Here is a 15,128-nt window from a genome sequence, read left to right on the forward strand (position 1 = left end):
CCAAACGCGAGCAATCGCGTTCCTCGCTCTTTATTTCTCGTGGGTATTTTCGCGTGAGTGATGCGAATACTCTTCGATTGAATTAATAGCTCGAGTTGAAAATGTTCAACTTGCGCGGAAGAACGCATCAATCGCGCCGCGAGTTCGCGTCAATGCGCGTCGTTGCGTTGACTTTGCATGTAATCGCGAGAGCGATCCGATCTCGAGTAGCTTTGATCGGTGCATGAGGTGGAATACATAATTTATGTGTTGATTTACGTGTTCTACTATATATTAATGGATTGTTACTTAAAAGTCAGTCAAGTGAAATGTAACGAAAAGAGACCATATAGGTCGACTGATAAGAACTACATGTCCCAGCACACACCGGTCTGTTTTCCACGCAGACACGCCCCAAGCAGGAAGTGCAGAGTAGAACAGCCGCTAATGGAAGAGGTGTTGTTTTGAACGTGGCTTTAATCGGAAACGGTTTTATTCTTCATTTATTCATCCGATGTCTGAAAGCATCTGTTTAGGACACTGTCACCCGTCCCCTGTGCCAAAGACGCTCAAATAGCGGCATCATGGAGCACATCCGCACACCAAAGGTAGAAACTGAATGAGCAAATACAAGAATTCTGCAAAATCTGCCGTATTGTGACAAGATCTGTCATGACTTAAAAGTCACCAGAACGTTTCTTCCTGCAAAATGATTCCTATCTTTACGTGTTTTAAAATACGACGTGCTTCTCAAAGTGTGAACGCCGTTTATATGAATGTCATCTAGTGGTGTATGAGTCAGTTGGACGTTGATCTTAACGCTTGATTCTGTTGCCAGTGATCCGAACATGGTGCTTTATTTTCGCCTTTGGGGCCATTTTGATTGGGATATCGGGATTGCCTTTGCATCATTGGGCCTTTTTTGCCAGATTTTACAATTTGATGTTGTCTGATCAGACCAGAGAGATGTAAAAGCTACTTCAACCGCCTTGTCTATTATTGTTTATTCGGCCTTGTTTGTTGTGACGTGATAAAGGCCTGTAACTTGTAACAATTCATAACACTTATAAATCATGCAGTGTTATTAGGTTAAATTAAGGGGGCAGCCGGGAACTCTCAGTTAGACCCCCATAAGAATGAATAAAATTGATCTCTTTGTCAAATTCTCTGCTGCTGATGATATTTGAATGAGTTCACTGTTGAATTTGTTTTCTAGGCATATCTGAATTAGGTTTGGTTGCACTGTTGCTGTGGTCTGAATTAACCCCACTAAGCAAATCTTATTATAAAATAAATAAGCTGTTTGTTTTGACTTGACGTCGGTCACAGTAAGTGTGTTTGCATATTCCAGCTACTGCGAAAAACAAATAGTGTAATAGGCCTATATAGAATTACATGTAAATGTCTATGATGTCTGTTTTTGGTAAATGGTACGATATAGTTGGTAATGTAGTAACACCTACTGCCTTACCAATGAGTATGATAAGTGTACAATAAAGCCTTTTAGTTCACCAACACTGATGGATGTTATATTATATTTATTTTAATAGTGAAGCATTGTGTGCTTGCAAGTTGCAACAGCATTTATTTTGCACTATGTACAAATATCTAATTCTTCTCTTCATGTTGACAAGATGATGTGTTTGGAATTGGGTTGTGTTTAAATAGTGATGCAATTTAATCTATGCCATTTCATTAGGCCAGTGTTTCTCAACCAGAGGACATGGGCCTACTAGGGGGCTTTAAAAACGTCCACAGGGGCTCAAGATGACTAAACGAAATCAAGATATTTCGTAGTGTTTTTCTTTGTTATTGTTATAATGCGTTCGTCTTTCTTTAAATATGGTTGTGAACATCGGAAGTGCCTTGAAGATTTCACTTTGGAATTCTCATAGACTTTTCCACAATTCAAACATAAAATGCCCTCTTACTCAGATATCATATATTTTCTCAATGACAAGGTTGTGTTTTTATTTTCAGGTAGAACAGGTGAAGCTGCTGGATCGCTTTAGCAACAAGTCCACCACTGGAACCCTGCATTTGACAGCCACACATCTGATCTTTGCGGAGAGCAACTCCGCCAGCGCTCAAGAGATATGGGTATATGAACATCTCCTCAAAATCGTGTTTAGATGTATCAACCAACCCTGAGGACCATTATGTCACCAAATTTGTTAGCAAGATTGAATTATACTTTGAGAATAAGTTTACTAGTTTCTCACGTTAGCTGTAGACAGGTTTCCGCAGCAACAATATCGGCATTGCTCACCCTGGAGGCCAAGTGAATACGAGAGTGTAGGGAAGGCCAGGAGAAGACATGAATACCAATGACCCAAATAACTGAAGGCATCATCTGCCACGTTTAAAGTCCAGTGATCTTTTAAGTGTGCAAGTGTGATGTTAATCACAGATGATGTCAGTGGTCACAGGTTTTATATTCTAATATACTCATGTTAGTACTGTTTGAAAAGGCACGCAGGTCTATTCCTTATGCTCATAGGCTTAAAGGACCAGTGTGTCATTTTTTGGAGGATCTATTGACAGAAATGCAATATAATTTACACAACTATGTCTTCAGAGGTGCATAGAGACCTTACACAATGAAGTGTTTTTTTTTATTACCTTTCTTTCTACATACACCCGGGTCCCCTTTACATGGATGTTTCTATAGTATCCCTAAATTGACAAACTGTTCTACGGAGTGTTTAGTAGATAATATGTTATCGCCAAACCTGACTACATGTTTGTCCTCTGTCAGATGTCGTAGTGCTTCAAAAGGGAGGGGGAGCGGAGGAGTGAACCTTTGGTTGCAATTTGCAACGTCACCACTAGATGCCACTAAAATCTCCACATTGTTTCTTAAAGGATTTGAAGAATTTTCTTCAGAAAATGTCAATTTAAAAATGGATAAATGAATCTTCGATTTTTACAGGGGCACCCAGATTTTTGGAACACCTTGGCCCTGTCTTAGTTCTCGTAAAAATCTAGCTCATCCTGTACATAAATAAGCCTGGGACCCGATCAAAATAAATTCTGAATTTGTATTTTTACACTCTCACGCAGAATCTCCTTCTGCTCACTATGCATTATGCATTATGTGCACACCTCAGTAATCAATGATAACTAAGACAAAAGGAGTCACCGTGCCAGTGGAAAATGCAGATACATGCGCATTTTAATTTCCTTCCTGAACTTTCCGAAAAGTGCAGTGTAGTTAATTGAATATGGTAATCATGTGTTTATTGAATTCCCTTGATCACGTCCTTGCAAATCCCATACATGTTCACATCTTAAAGGAATAGCTCACTCCAACATTGATGTCACCATTTCTTCCATCCATGGAACATAGAAGATATTTTGGGGAATGTTGGTAATCAGACTACATTAGTCCCTGTTGACTTCCATTGTATGGACACAAAAAACAATGAAGATATTTTTTTGCGTTGATCTAAAGATCTATTATGTTAATTTAAACTGTAATGAAACTTATTTTATGCCATAAGTGTCATTTGAGGTCGGCACTAGCTCATCTGAATGAATAATCTTAACGTGTATGCTTTTAGATTCTGCATCACCACATCGCCTCTGTGGAAAAGCTCTCCCTCACGACAAGCGGCTGTCCGCTCCTCATTCAATGTCGCAATTTCCGGGTTGTCCACTTCGTCATTCCCCGAGAACGTGACTGCCATGATATCTACAGCTCTCTGTTTAGGCTTCTGAGACCAGGTGGGTAAAATCTTCAAGAAGTTTCCTGAAAGTCACAGAGGAGGGAGTTAATGCGGTCTTTCCCATCCTGTGGTTGGGCGGCATATTGTGGTCATATTTAGTTGGCACGAGGTCAGGGACGTGTGTGTCAGTCCTAAACTCCAGATGGCCATTTAAATGCTCTGACTTTCGTTATCACCTTGAAAAGTTACGGAGTAAATTTTTTCCAGTGTCGTATGATGAGCTGTACGCGTTCTCCTACAACCCAAAGCAGAATGACCAACAGAGAGAGGAGGGGTGGCAGCTTATAGACCTCAGGGCTGAGTTTGAGCGTATGGGAGTGCCATGTGACCAGTGGCAACTGACAGATGTTAACAGGGACTATAAGGTATGATGGAAAGGATAAGGCATTTGTTTCTGAAATACAAATATATATTTGATATGTTTTGGTGTGTTTAGGTGTGTGAGACATATCCCAGAGATTTATACGTACCCATTATGGCCAGTAAACCCATCATTGTCGGAAGCTCAAAGTTCAGAAGCAAAGGCCGCTTTCCTGTCCTCACATATTTTTACCAGGAGAAGAAGGTAAGACTCAAAGAGGACCTTTTTTGTTAAGAACTCAAATAACATCTCATTGGGATTTCACTTTTTTTGGGGCAGGCGGCAGTTTGTCGGTGCAGTCAGCCTCTCTCTGGCTTCAGCGCTCGCTGTTTGGAAGATGAGCACATGCTTCAGGCCATCAGTAAGGCCAATCACAACAATCGATGCATTTATGTGATGGACACGCGGCCTAAGGTAGCCTATCAGTGTTTTTTTAAGACGTTTCTCTGTTCACGTTCATGTTTCCAAAACCACATTTGCTTTTTATTGGTAGTTGAACGCGCTGGCGAACCGTGCGGCAGGGAAAGGCTATGAGAACGAGGACAACTACTCTAACATCCGCTTCCAGTTTGTGGGCATTGAGAACATCCATGTGATGAGAGGAAGTTTGCAGAAGCTCCTGGAAGGTCTGAGACACATGTTGGATTCTCATTTGTTAAATTGTATTAGATTTTTAACACCTTGGTCACTTTCTGGTTATCTTTATGCCCCTCGCAGTGGTAGGAACACGATCCCTGTCTATGACAGATTACATGGTTGGATTGGAAAACAGTGGATGGTTGCGTCATATCAAAGCCGTCATGGATGCAGCCATATTCCTCGCCAAGGTGAAACTCCGTTTCGGTTTGGTTTTAATGCTAATGGCTGATTTCAACAGAAATCATTTTATCAATATGTTTTTATACTGGCACAGGCTGTAACTGTAGAGGGCGCCAGTGTTCTAGTGCACTGCTCGGATGGATGGGACCGTACGGCTCAGGTCTGCGCACTGGGCTCTCTGTTGATGGATCCTTACTATCGCACTATTAAAGGCTTTATGGTAAGAGACTCAAATCAAACAAATTTTGGTTGTAATGTGCAGGAAAGTTTGACTGGCGGCTGTATTAGTGAGCTGACATTAGAATTAATCTCTTAATGTCTTCTTCTAATGTTGTTTGTAGGTACTTATTGAGAAAGACTGGATCTCTTTCGGACACAAGTTTGCAGACAGGTTGGTATTTTATCACAGATGTTCTCTGTTAGGTTCATGACCCTGTTATTGGAAGGACATTCATGTTGAACGCTTCCCTGCAGGTGCGATCAGTTGGACGGTGACTCTAAAGAGGTGTCGCCCATCTTTACCCAGTTTCTGGAGTGCGTGTGGCACCTGACTGAACAGTTTCCTCAGGCCTTCGAGTTTAGCGAGTGGTTCCTCATTCAGATCCACGAGCATGTGCACTCGTGCCAGTTCGGCAACTTTCTCGGAAACAGTCAGCGGCAGAGAGAGGACCTGCAGTGAGTATCTGTTTTCTCGATTTTGCACTTATTTCTCGATTTTGTTGACTTTTATAATCTTCAATGCTAAATAAAAAACATCTCCAAGATGACATAATGCTTTTGTGTGTGATAACAGGTTGAAGGAAAGAACATATTCTCTATGGGCTCACCTTCGAAGTGAGAAGCAGAACTACCTGAACCCCATATACAGCTCGCGCTTTGCCGAATCACACCCGGTTTTGGTTCCTTCGACTCAAGCCTACCACTTCAAGTACAGATGCCCATCCATCTCTCATTATAAAACACGATTTCTTCAGGCGGCGAGGTTTTAATTCAGTGATTTGTGTTGCAGGTTTTGGAGGAACATGTACCACCAGTATGACCGTTCCATGCACCCTCGACAGTACATTCTCAAACACATCCTCACCTTGAAAGAAAGCAACCGAGAACTCGAGGGGACAGTGCAAGCCTTAAAGGCTGTAAGTTTACCTCAAGAATTTGTTAACTTCTGGGTTAATGGATAAACATTAAAGGCTAACTTCTTCCATTAGTCATGGATGTTTTGTGTTCGAGAGTCTTCCCTCAGGACTCAAAAGACCTTGGTCAGAGTAGATGCTATATTTAATTTGAAACGAATGAATGAAAGTTTTTAAGATGAGTTAAAATTCATTATAATGTTGTTGTATAAGAATATAAAGTATTCTCGCTCCGCCATTTGTTTCTTCGTCCATCTGAAACAATCATCCTCTCCTGGTTTTTGTTCGTTTTCACAGAAGCTCCAGAAGTTCGGGGTGAGCACCTCTCCTCTAAGGCCCCAAACGCCTCCAAGAGAGCGCAGTCTCCCTCCCCGACCTCAATCTCTCATCCTGGGAGCGCCTCTTCTCAGTAGGAAAGAGGTGCAGCGGGAGGAAGACGAGGAGGTGTTTGCAGAGGAGGCCAGGGAGGATGTTCCGATCAGTACTGGCGGTGAACGGACTGTAGAGGGCAGCAGTGCCACAGAGAATGGCTACATGGAGCTGCCAGGATCATTTGGTTCTAAGAGTGAGCCAGCCGTGGTCACCTTGGAGTTCGGAGTGGCCAGGATGACCTTCTAAAGACAAAACTTTGGAAAACAAAGAATCTCGGAGGACTGGAAAAGAATTCTGATTTGTATATTCAGTTGAAGAAAGGTGAAGTTAGTTGCTAGCGCGTGCGTGTTTACTCTATGATAGGACTGCACTTGCGTGAGCTTAACATGTACGACATCTAAAGAAAAAAAGAAATTGAGAGGAGGATCCTTTCATGTAAATTCATTGTTATATCTGTCTATTGAAATGTTATATCTGTCATTTACATTTTGAAAAGCTTCTTTTTGGCTGTTTCTTTTGCTCATTTTTTTAAAAGATGGTAATAGCACTAAAAAGCAAAATTAAACCAAGAGGAAAACCACTTGTGAGTCTTTGTGACACGTATAGGGCTATTTTATACCACCTTTCTCACTTACTGTTATTTGGGGAGTGAGGGACAATATGAAGATGGATGGTCTTCAAAATGAAGGATGACTGTAGCTGTTGCCAACACAAAGGTGCTCCATGTGCGGTCTCATCGATAAGAAGGAACTCAAGAGGTTAATGTGATGTCATACAGCAGGTCAGGGGTCATATTTCCTTATAGGTGATTATATGAGCTAACAATAAATCATTAAGGGTTTCAATCTAAAAGACAATCTACAGCAATTTGTCAATGTCACATACAAAATGACCAACTGAACGTATAGAACAAATGGCCCCTTAATTTAATTATGGGTTATAATAATGATTTTATTTTTGCTATTTGTCTAGGGGGTCTCTGTATGGGATTTAAATTGGTTTGGCAGAGGCAGACTAGCCAAATTACCTCAAGGCTCCAATGTGCTCACACTATAGACCGCTTTTCAACATGTTATTACTGGTCCAAATAACTTCCTTATTTGAATCCCACGTATTTAAATCTTTTTTTGATATGGTTATAAACGTTCTGTTGGTAATATTGTGAACTATCGATACTAAGCTATCGATGGTTACCGGGGAATACCTGTAGAGGGACACATATCATGTCAAAAGTGTCTTATAATCACAGATCCCTTTGTTGTGAAATGCTTGTTGGCATCTAGGTAAATCGAATACTTTAAAGTCCATTATTCTGTATCTTTAAGGTATCAGATACTCCACTGGGGGAAATGTTCTGATAAAAGCATGCACTTAAAGGGATAGATCACTCAAAAATGTATATTCTGTCATCGTGTAATTTCAAACCTGTCTGTCTTTTTTCTTCAAAGCACAAAAGAAGATATTTGGTGGTGCCTTAAAGGTAGTTCTTTCTTTGGAAATCTAGCAATGTTTTTCACAGGTCCTGTCTCTGGCAGGCTGACAGATTTAAATATTCACCCATGAACCATCTTGTGTTTGTAAGCATGTTTTAAAGAGTAATTATCGGGTCACGGACCCCTGAGATCTGTATTACTGGCTGGAAGAGGATCACCAGAAGAAATGGGAATTAACACTAATCCCTATGAATATGGCCCCAGGCGACCGCATGATGAAGTATATGAAAATCTACAAACCCAAAATCCAGTGTTGAGTCTGAAAAGGGTTTAAGTGTGAAATGTGTCTATCTGATGAATTTCAGTACTCATACTTACAATAAGCAACTAAACGCACCAAGCAACAAAGGCTGAATGTGTTTTGATGTGTGTGGATGTTTTTTGTTCTGTATTTCAGGTTTGCCGTTACACACATAACATAACATGGAAAACCGGAGATTATCCCCCTCAAATGTTGATTATAACACAGTGACTACGATAATTTACATAAATTTACCTTCGTATAAATGTACCGCAGAGTAATTACAGTTTCTGCCTACATTGCTACTGTTACCAGCAGATTATTTTACATTATTTTTAAATCCAACATTTTATATGGTTTGAGAGTTAAATGTCATTTTGTACCTTCTTATTTATAAAGGATTTTTGTAATTCAATTATTTGTATTGTTTATTTGTAAAACTTAAATCTCATTCTAATCCGCAATGAATGATGATTTAAAACCTGTGGCCTCTGTAAGTCAGGGCTGTTTTTACAGTGACACGTGCAAGAAAATATATCCACAGTCTGAATGAATTCAACACAAAGCTTCTTAGCACTCATTACAAGAATATGAAATTGTGGCTGGGGAGTAAATGGGTCTATACACACACACAGACACACACGAGATATTAAAATGGCACAGCTATTCCACAGGCTTTGATTTATGGAGATTAATAGATTTGATAGAAACCCCATATTAATTTATTATTACATTACAGTTGTCGCAATAATGGTAATAACTATATTTTTGAATAAACTACGTTACACTGGAGAAATGTTATTGGGTAAAGTGGGTAATGCTTCTCAGACCCCTATAAACACATATACCCAGCCCCATTTAGCTTTCTGATAATTAATGACAAGACAGCAACTATCCTGTGTATTTAATTGCATATGTTAAACATCCGTGTGGGAATATTGAACAGTTTGAGAGCTCTCTTTGAAATCTATTTTAGGGGCAACTGCATTATGCCACGGTTCATGAGAATATTTGTCTTTGATTGGTGTCTCTGATGTAGTCTGCCATTGACAAACTGAAGAGTTTGCACGCACCTGTGCTCTTTCAGTTTGAAGATAATGGGGAGAAACAAGCATTGTACAACCTAGACAACACGCCCTTATTCACAAACAGTACAGCCCTATCCTATTCTAAGTGTCCCAGTTTGCTTTTCAGGAGTTCTGTCCTTGGCAGCAACAGGAATGTCACACTAGGGGAAAAAGATGTGAGCACCGAGGTGGAGCCTAAAAAACACAACTGCAGACTCGCAATCGAGTTTACAGTGAAGACCTTTAAGTTCTCTATTTCTTTCTCTTTCTGTTTCTTCCTGTTGGTCTCCAACTTTCCTCATATGGTTCTGCTTCATTTTCGTCCCGTACTCTCAAACAAAGAAAGCCCCTCATGGCCCAGATAGTGGAAAAAAATTGCGCAGACCCAAAATGACCCAAGGAAACAATAGGCGGGGTGACACATTCCACCCGGTGTGCCCCACAGCTGCTGACAGTAGTGGCAAACACAACTGAGGAGTTTTGGTACAGCACAGAAGACCTGAAACCAAAGATGATTCAGAGACTCGACCTTGTTGAAATGGTTGCATGATAGCTTACCTTCACACGCACAAACACACACATAGACACATTGTATGCTCAGGGCGAAGCCCCCTGCTCATTGTGTAAATGTAGACATTGTTTCATGTCACTGAGCTGGAAGAGGAGGCCGATATGTCCAAATCGAAATGAGGAGCCAGCGGGCATATCTACAGTACTAGAGATTTCAGGCTGTTTTATCTGTTCTTATTCAAAAAAGTGTACCCATCGTACAAAGAATGTTCCCTTGACATTAGTTTTTAGTCTGCACATTGGTTGTTCAAGGAACCAAAAACTAACATTAGCCAAAATATCTGTTGAGAAAACTTTCCTGGATAATCAAAGATAAACCTAAAAAACAAAGTTGTGGGAACAAAAAAGAAAGTTTTGGGAACGTTCTGGGAACCAAAATTTGTTATCAGGCTGAAAGATAGACAAAACAAGAAGAAAAATGGTAGAGACATTCAACCCATACAGTTGTTTGTATTCTATTTAGCGTTCTCATTGTCAGAGTGGAAATTATCAAATAAAAATGTCAGGGTAGATATTAATACAATTCTTTCCAGGTCATACTACAGTAAATCTATATAATGTTTGTACCTACTTAGTTGTTAAATATACTGATATCTGCTAAATTTTGCTCTTTGGGAGTGGAACTTCTATGACAGGATTTTAATATATTTGCATATAAATATTTATTCTGTAAGAACTTAAACAGTCATTGGAATTTATTGCTCAAAACAGCGTAGATACCCCTGTCCATCTCCACCACATCAAAGGGTTTTGTCATTCAAAGCACACAAGGTTATTCACCAAATGTAAAAGTGTGTGTTAAACCACTATAAAAAGAAAAGGCTTTCAGTTGTTGAGCTACTATTTCACACACTTAGAGTGTTAAACCAATGGCTTTTTTTTAACAGTTGAGGAGTGTGGTAACAAGAGTCCCCCTGAGCCCATATGCTGGAGGCAGATGGACTGCGAGTTATTGAGGGGTAAATTGAACACGATCAAGCACTCCAGACGGTCCGGAACAGGTGAGGGCCACCAGCGTGAGTTCATCTAATCTCATTTAATTTTCATCAGCCTTTTTTTTACATTTCAGAGTAAAATGTTTAGCTTAACCCGCATTATGTCTTCATACTTGTAATTTCTCCAGTCAGCAGCTTTTGCCTAAATCCTAAATCTGAACTCTACAGCAATGATTCAAGTCCATGTTTTCGTCTTATCTGAAGGGGATTTTCATTGGCTTATTTTAATTTTCGTTGTGTTTTTTCCCTAATGCATTTCTAAACAAATCTTAAATGCCATTGCAACATTGGTGATCTATTACAGAGTCAAAAGATAACCAAATGACGCAAAAACTTCCAGACATAGACTCTTTATCTGTTACACACACACATAGACATGATGGCGATGACAATGACACGGCGCAATACACACATTCTTTGAAGCCCGCAGATAGATGCATATCACATTCCTATTCACTAAGGCAAGAGAGAATAATTGAGGTAGAAACAACAGAGGGATATGTGATGTTTGCAGCGTGGGGGATGAGGGTGTGTATGTGTGTATGAAGGGGACGAGCTGAGGGGGCGGAGAGAAAAGCACTGGCGTGCCTCCAGCGCTGACGAAAGCTGCTTAACCCTCCTAGTTACCATAGAGACTGTGAGTGAGAGAGAAAGAGCAAGAGAACACGAACAAGCGAAGGCAGCAACAGAAGCAGAGAGCAAGAAGCAGCTACAGACAGGGCAAAATAAAGGGGCAAGAACCAAGTAAGAACAACAGTGCTTTAGAAAGGCACTAGCAGACGTAGCTGCAGACATGGATGTACAAACTGAATGCAGTGAACCACCTCTGTGTGACCCCCAGCCACCGGGAAAGCTTAACAAAGCTGCCTTCAAGCTATTCGGCAAGCGTAAGTCCGGCAGCAGCATGCCGAGCATCTTCTCAGTCAGGAACAAAGGAGAAGGGACCGATAAAGCCGCTGGCAAGCCACTGGAGCTTGTTAGGAGCAAAACCCATGATGGCTTAATAACAGACACTGCCACGGAGCTTGATGGCCACAGGAAAGAGGAATCTGCCAGCAGTGACCAGCTCCACGCCGGAACGCCAGATGGTGTGTCCACCGCCCCCCTCCGCAGCTCCATCACCAAGTCTTTCAGCTTCTTCTCTCTACTGCGGCGTAGCAGCAGCCGTGCAGGAGATGGGTCTGCCACGGTAGGACGGCGTGGACGTGGGCTGAAGGGACTGTTTAGCAGTATGCGTTGGCGCCGGAAGCCGCAGGCTCAAGATTACTCAGGTGAGGTGCAGGATGTGGCCAAGGAGGTAAAGGAGGAAGAGCCAATGCTTTCGTGCTCTGACAACATGAAAACAGAGAAGGACATGACTCTTACTCTCGAGCCCCTACCGCAAATGTTTGAGGAGAGTAGTCTCCCAGAGGATTCTGGGAAATGGCGGGGAACGTCCGTGGAGGAATTGCAAGGTACAAACGAAGTGGACTGTGGCAAGTGTAGTCTTTCTCTTTCAGAACAACTTCCGGAGGAGTCTCCGGCTCCTTCTCCCCTACGGATCCAGGCAGGGGTGCTCCAGCATGAAAAAAACTGTGATTCGACCCACCTGTCATCTATTCCAACCTGCGCTTTGACCCCTCCTATGGAACACAGTACTGCTGACCCACCGTCAGAACAATCTGTCGATCGGTTATGCTCCATGTTCACTGATGTCACTTCTCTGAAAAGTTTTGATTCTTTAACGGGCTGTGGTGACATCATCGCTGACCCAGAAGAGGAATCTGGGAATGGAGGAAGTACCACGAGCAATGGAACAGGTAGCAGCAGTGGCGGCTTTGTGGGTCACAGGATAAGTGGAGCTGGGACGAACTCTGAAAGATGCTCCCCCGCCAAGCCCCCACTCCCTCCTCAGGTCAGTAGCATCACACCCATACAAGCTTCTTGCTACATGCCAGCCCACCAAAGAGCACGTGCACCCCCTAAAAAGCCACAGGGCAGTGGGGTTGTTGCCTACATGGGTGGAGGAGAAGAGATGGCTAGTCCTGAGGGTGTCGATGATGCAGACATGCAGGGGCTATGGCACATGTTGCCCCAGAAAGGTGAAGACTCACCAGCCCCACGTCGTGCAGAGTCTGTCCTGCATCATGCGCCAGTGCGGCCGGAGAAGAGGCAGCCCCCAGTGAAGGCACTTGGCCTAAGTAAGATCCCTGTGAGTGGTTGTAGTAAGATAGGAAAACCATTGCCAACACGTCCTTCCCCTCCACCTGTTGAAAAAGAACTCCAGGATGCCCCACCCAGTGATGAAGGTTACTGGGACTCTCCAACACCAGGACCGGAAGACGAGGATAGCAGCTTCCTTCGTCTGGATGGCCTTTTGAGGGACAGCTGCTCTGGAGATGCACTCTATGACCTCTACGATCCTGACAGCCCCAGTGTCACTGGGTCAGATGATGATGTAAGCTCACCTACAAAATCCACAGGGGATCTAAAGACGAACTTGGCCTCCCAGAAATGCTCACCTTCCTCTACTTCCTCCTTCCGGTCCATGAAGGGCAGCACAAGCCTACCTCGAGATTCCAAGATCCCCATTAGCGTGAGACAAACGCCTCCTTCCCACTCTTCAAGCCAAGGAGCACTGTCTTCCACTTCAAACACACCCTCTAAAAAGACAGATGCCCCACAACGCACACGAATCCCCGTCTCTAAGGTTCCTGTCCGTCGCTCTGGCAACAAGAACACCACCGGCACACAAAGCAGGAAGTAGACAGCCTGGAGAGCCATCAGATGTTTCAGACAAACAAATATTTCACCTAGAGCTTTAGGCCAAAACAAATGTTTTTGATATGAAGCTAAATATGAACTTTCACTTTGATTTCACCCAGTTAGCAAGGACTACGTTTTTACTGATCATAACTTTCTTTTAAACTATTTTTTGAGATGTGTCACGTGTTACGCATACAGTTAACGGACACTTATGTAGATATGTAACACATGACATTCTTAGTAAACTAAGCTTGATGTTTTTTACATTGCTTACCAGCCTTTGGGAAAAAAAGGGCTTAATATGGTGAGAATGCTTATCCTAAGAATGTGTAACATTTTTAAAAAGCTTACATGGAGAAGTTCCTTACAAGGTTCCCTTCCATTTAAATAAGCAACTGTGGGAATTTCTGGCTCATTCGTCCCATAAGCCCTTAGCACTGTGTAAAATGCAGCTGCAATCTTCATCTCTCCAAGACTTTACAACATACTAGGAATTTGGAGAACTGCGGAAGATGAAGCCAAACCGAGCACTTCTGACACACCTAAACAAAAGCTGCATGGACTTGCACATTCAAACTGGATCAGGGAACACCTTTTGTTTAAGACACTTTTTTGTATCATAATCCTACAACGTGACTTCATATTGGTATGAGGACGTTTCTTATTACTGAACCTTCACATTTCTTACTCTTTTATATAAAATAAGGACCTCCCTGTGACCTCACTGTGGATATGTGTGCACTGCTTGTTTTGTCTTTTGGTAAGTACAACTTATAGAAAAAAAATGGATAACGAGAATCCCACTTCTCAGAAATTTGTAATACTCTCACAAACTGGATATACATGAGCCGGATTATGTTTTTGAATGTAGCATGACATCACTCTACGCAGCTCTTTAAATAAAGGAGATAGGAAGAAGCCCACATACTGTATATCATGAGTTAACTGTCTTCCAATATTCGGCTCAGATTTGGACTGGACTTCTACAGTATATAAAGGATTTTCGGGCACTGGGGTTGATCCACTATTACGTCAGTAACATATTTTATACTCTGTTTTTATAAAAACCCTATCAATTTTATTTGTAAGTTGTCATTTTGTCTTCATGAAGCAATTGCTCCCTTTCTTCGAATTGTTCTTTATTTAATGAATAAAATCACACTCTGTGTGGACGTCCATCCTAGTGTGTTTGCATCATTTTACACACAGACGCATGCACACACACACTGAGTGGGCCATGGGGCAGCTTTGCTGGGCTCAGATGTTAGCTGTTTTAATTGCAAGGATGCAAAGAGCATCGCGGTTGCCTTTTAGCAGCCAGTCGCAGTTTGCCTAACTGTGATTTAATCCTCCCATGAGGAAGACGAACAGCATGAGGCTACATCTGAATCCGGGTGACAAAGGGAGGTGTTTACTTTGGAGGAGAATTATGGGCTTTCATTGTCATACATCTGTTTATGATGTGGGTGTAAAAGAAATGAGTGTGTGGAGGGAATCCAGATAAGAGCTGTGCTCGATTTAGTGCTTGTTCATTAACGACATGTGGAAGGAGACGTGTGTGTGCATGCGTGTGTGTGTGTGTGTGTGTGTGTGCGCGTGCGTGCCTCTTTAAGGGGGATTTGGTG

General features: G+C 42.0%; 2 protein-coding genes across 2 annotated transcripts; both read left to right on the forward strand.

Moving 5' to 3' along the window:
* The first annotated feature begins 59 nt into the window (after positions 1 to 59).
* On the forward strand, positions 60 to 7,832 carry mtmr6 (myotubularin related protein 6). Its single transcript, XM_079447787.1, has 14 exons — positions 60 to 587; positions 1,960 to 2,079; positions 3,543 to 3,705; positions 3,915 to 4,072; positions 4,144 to 4,272; positions 4,348 to 4,482; positions 4,562 to 4,694; positions 4,786 to 4,895; positions 4,982 to 5,107; positions 5,229 to 5,278; positions 5,362 to 5,562; positions 5,681 to 5,815; positions 5,897 to 6,023; positions 6,318 to 7,832. The coding sequence occupies exons 1-14, from the start codon at positions 564 to 566 to the stop codon at positions 6,636 to 6,638; spliced, it is 1,932 nt and encodes a 643-aa protein (XP_079303913.1). The 5' UTR covers positions 60 to 563; the 3' UTR covers positions 6,639 to 7,832.
* A 3,581-nt stretch (positions 7,833 to 11,413) lies between these two features.
* amer2 (APC membrane recruitment protein 2) lies at positions 11,414 to 14,679 on the forward strand. Its single transcript, XM_079487738.1, has one exon. The coding sequence runs from the start codon at positions 11,552 to 11,554 to the stop codon at positions 13,502 to 13,504; it is 1,953 nt and encodes a 650-aa protein (XP_079343864.1). The 5' UTR covers positions 11,414 to 11,551; the 3' UTR covers positions 13,505 to 14,679.
* The last annotated feature ends 449 nt before the right edge of the window (positions 14,680 to 15,128 follow it).

Source organism: Barbatula barbatula (assembly GCF_947034865.1).
Source record: "Barbatula barbatula genome assembly, chromosome: 23".
Lineage (NCBI taxonomy): Eukaryota > Metazoa > Chordata > Actinopteri > Cypriniformes > Nemacheilidae > Barbatula > Barbatula barbatula.

Excerpts from the sequence above, each read along its gene's own strand:
- mtmr6 (XM_079447787.1), top strand. The coding sequence starts at position 564 with ATGGAGCACATCCGCACACCAAAG. Across the intron at positions 3,706-3,914 it reads GTTTAGGCTTCTGAGACCAG|TGTCGTATGATGAGCTGTAC; the intron begins GTGGGTAAAATC and ends AATTTTTTCCAG. Across the intron at positions 5,279-5,361 it reads GGACACAAGTTTGCAGACAG|GTGCGATCAGTTGGACGGTG; the intron begins GTTGGTATTTTA and ends GCTTCCCTGCAG.
- amer2 (XM_079487738.1), top strand. The coding sequence starts at position 11,552 with ATGGATGTACAAACTGAATGCAGTGAACCACCTCTGTGTGACCCCCAG.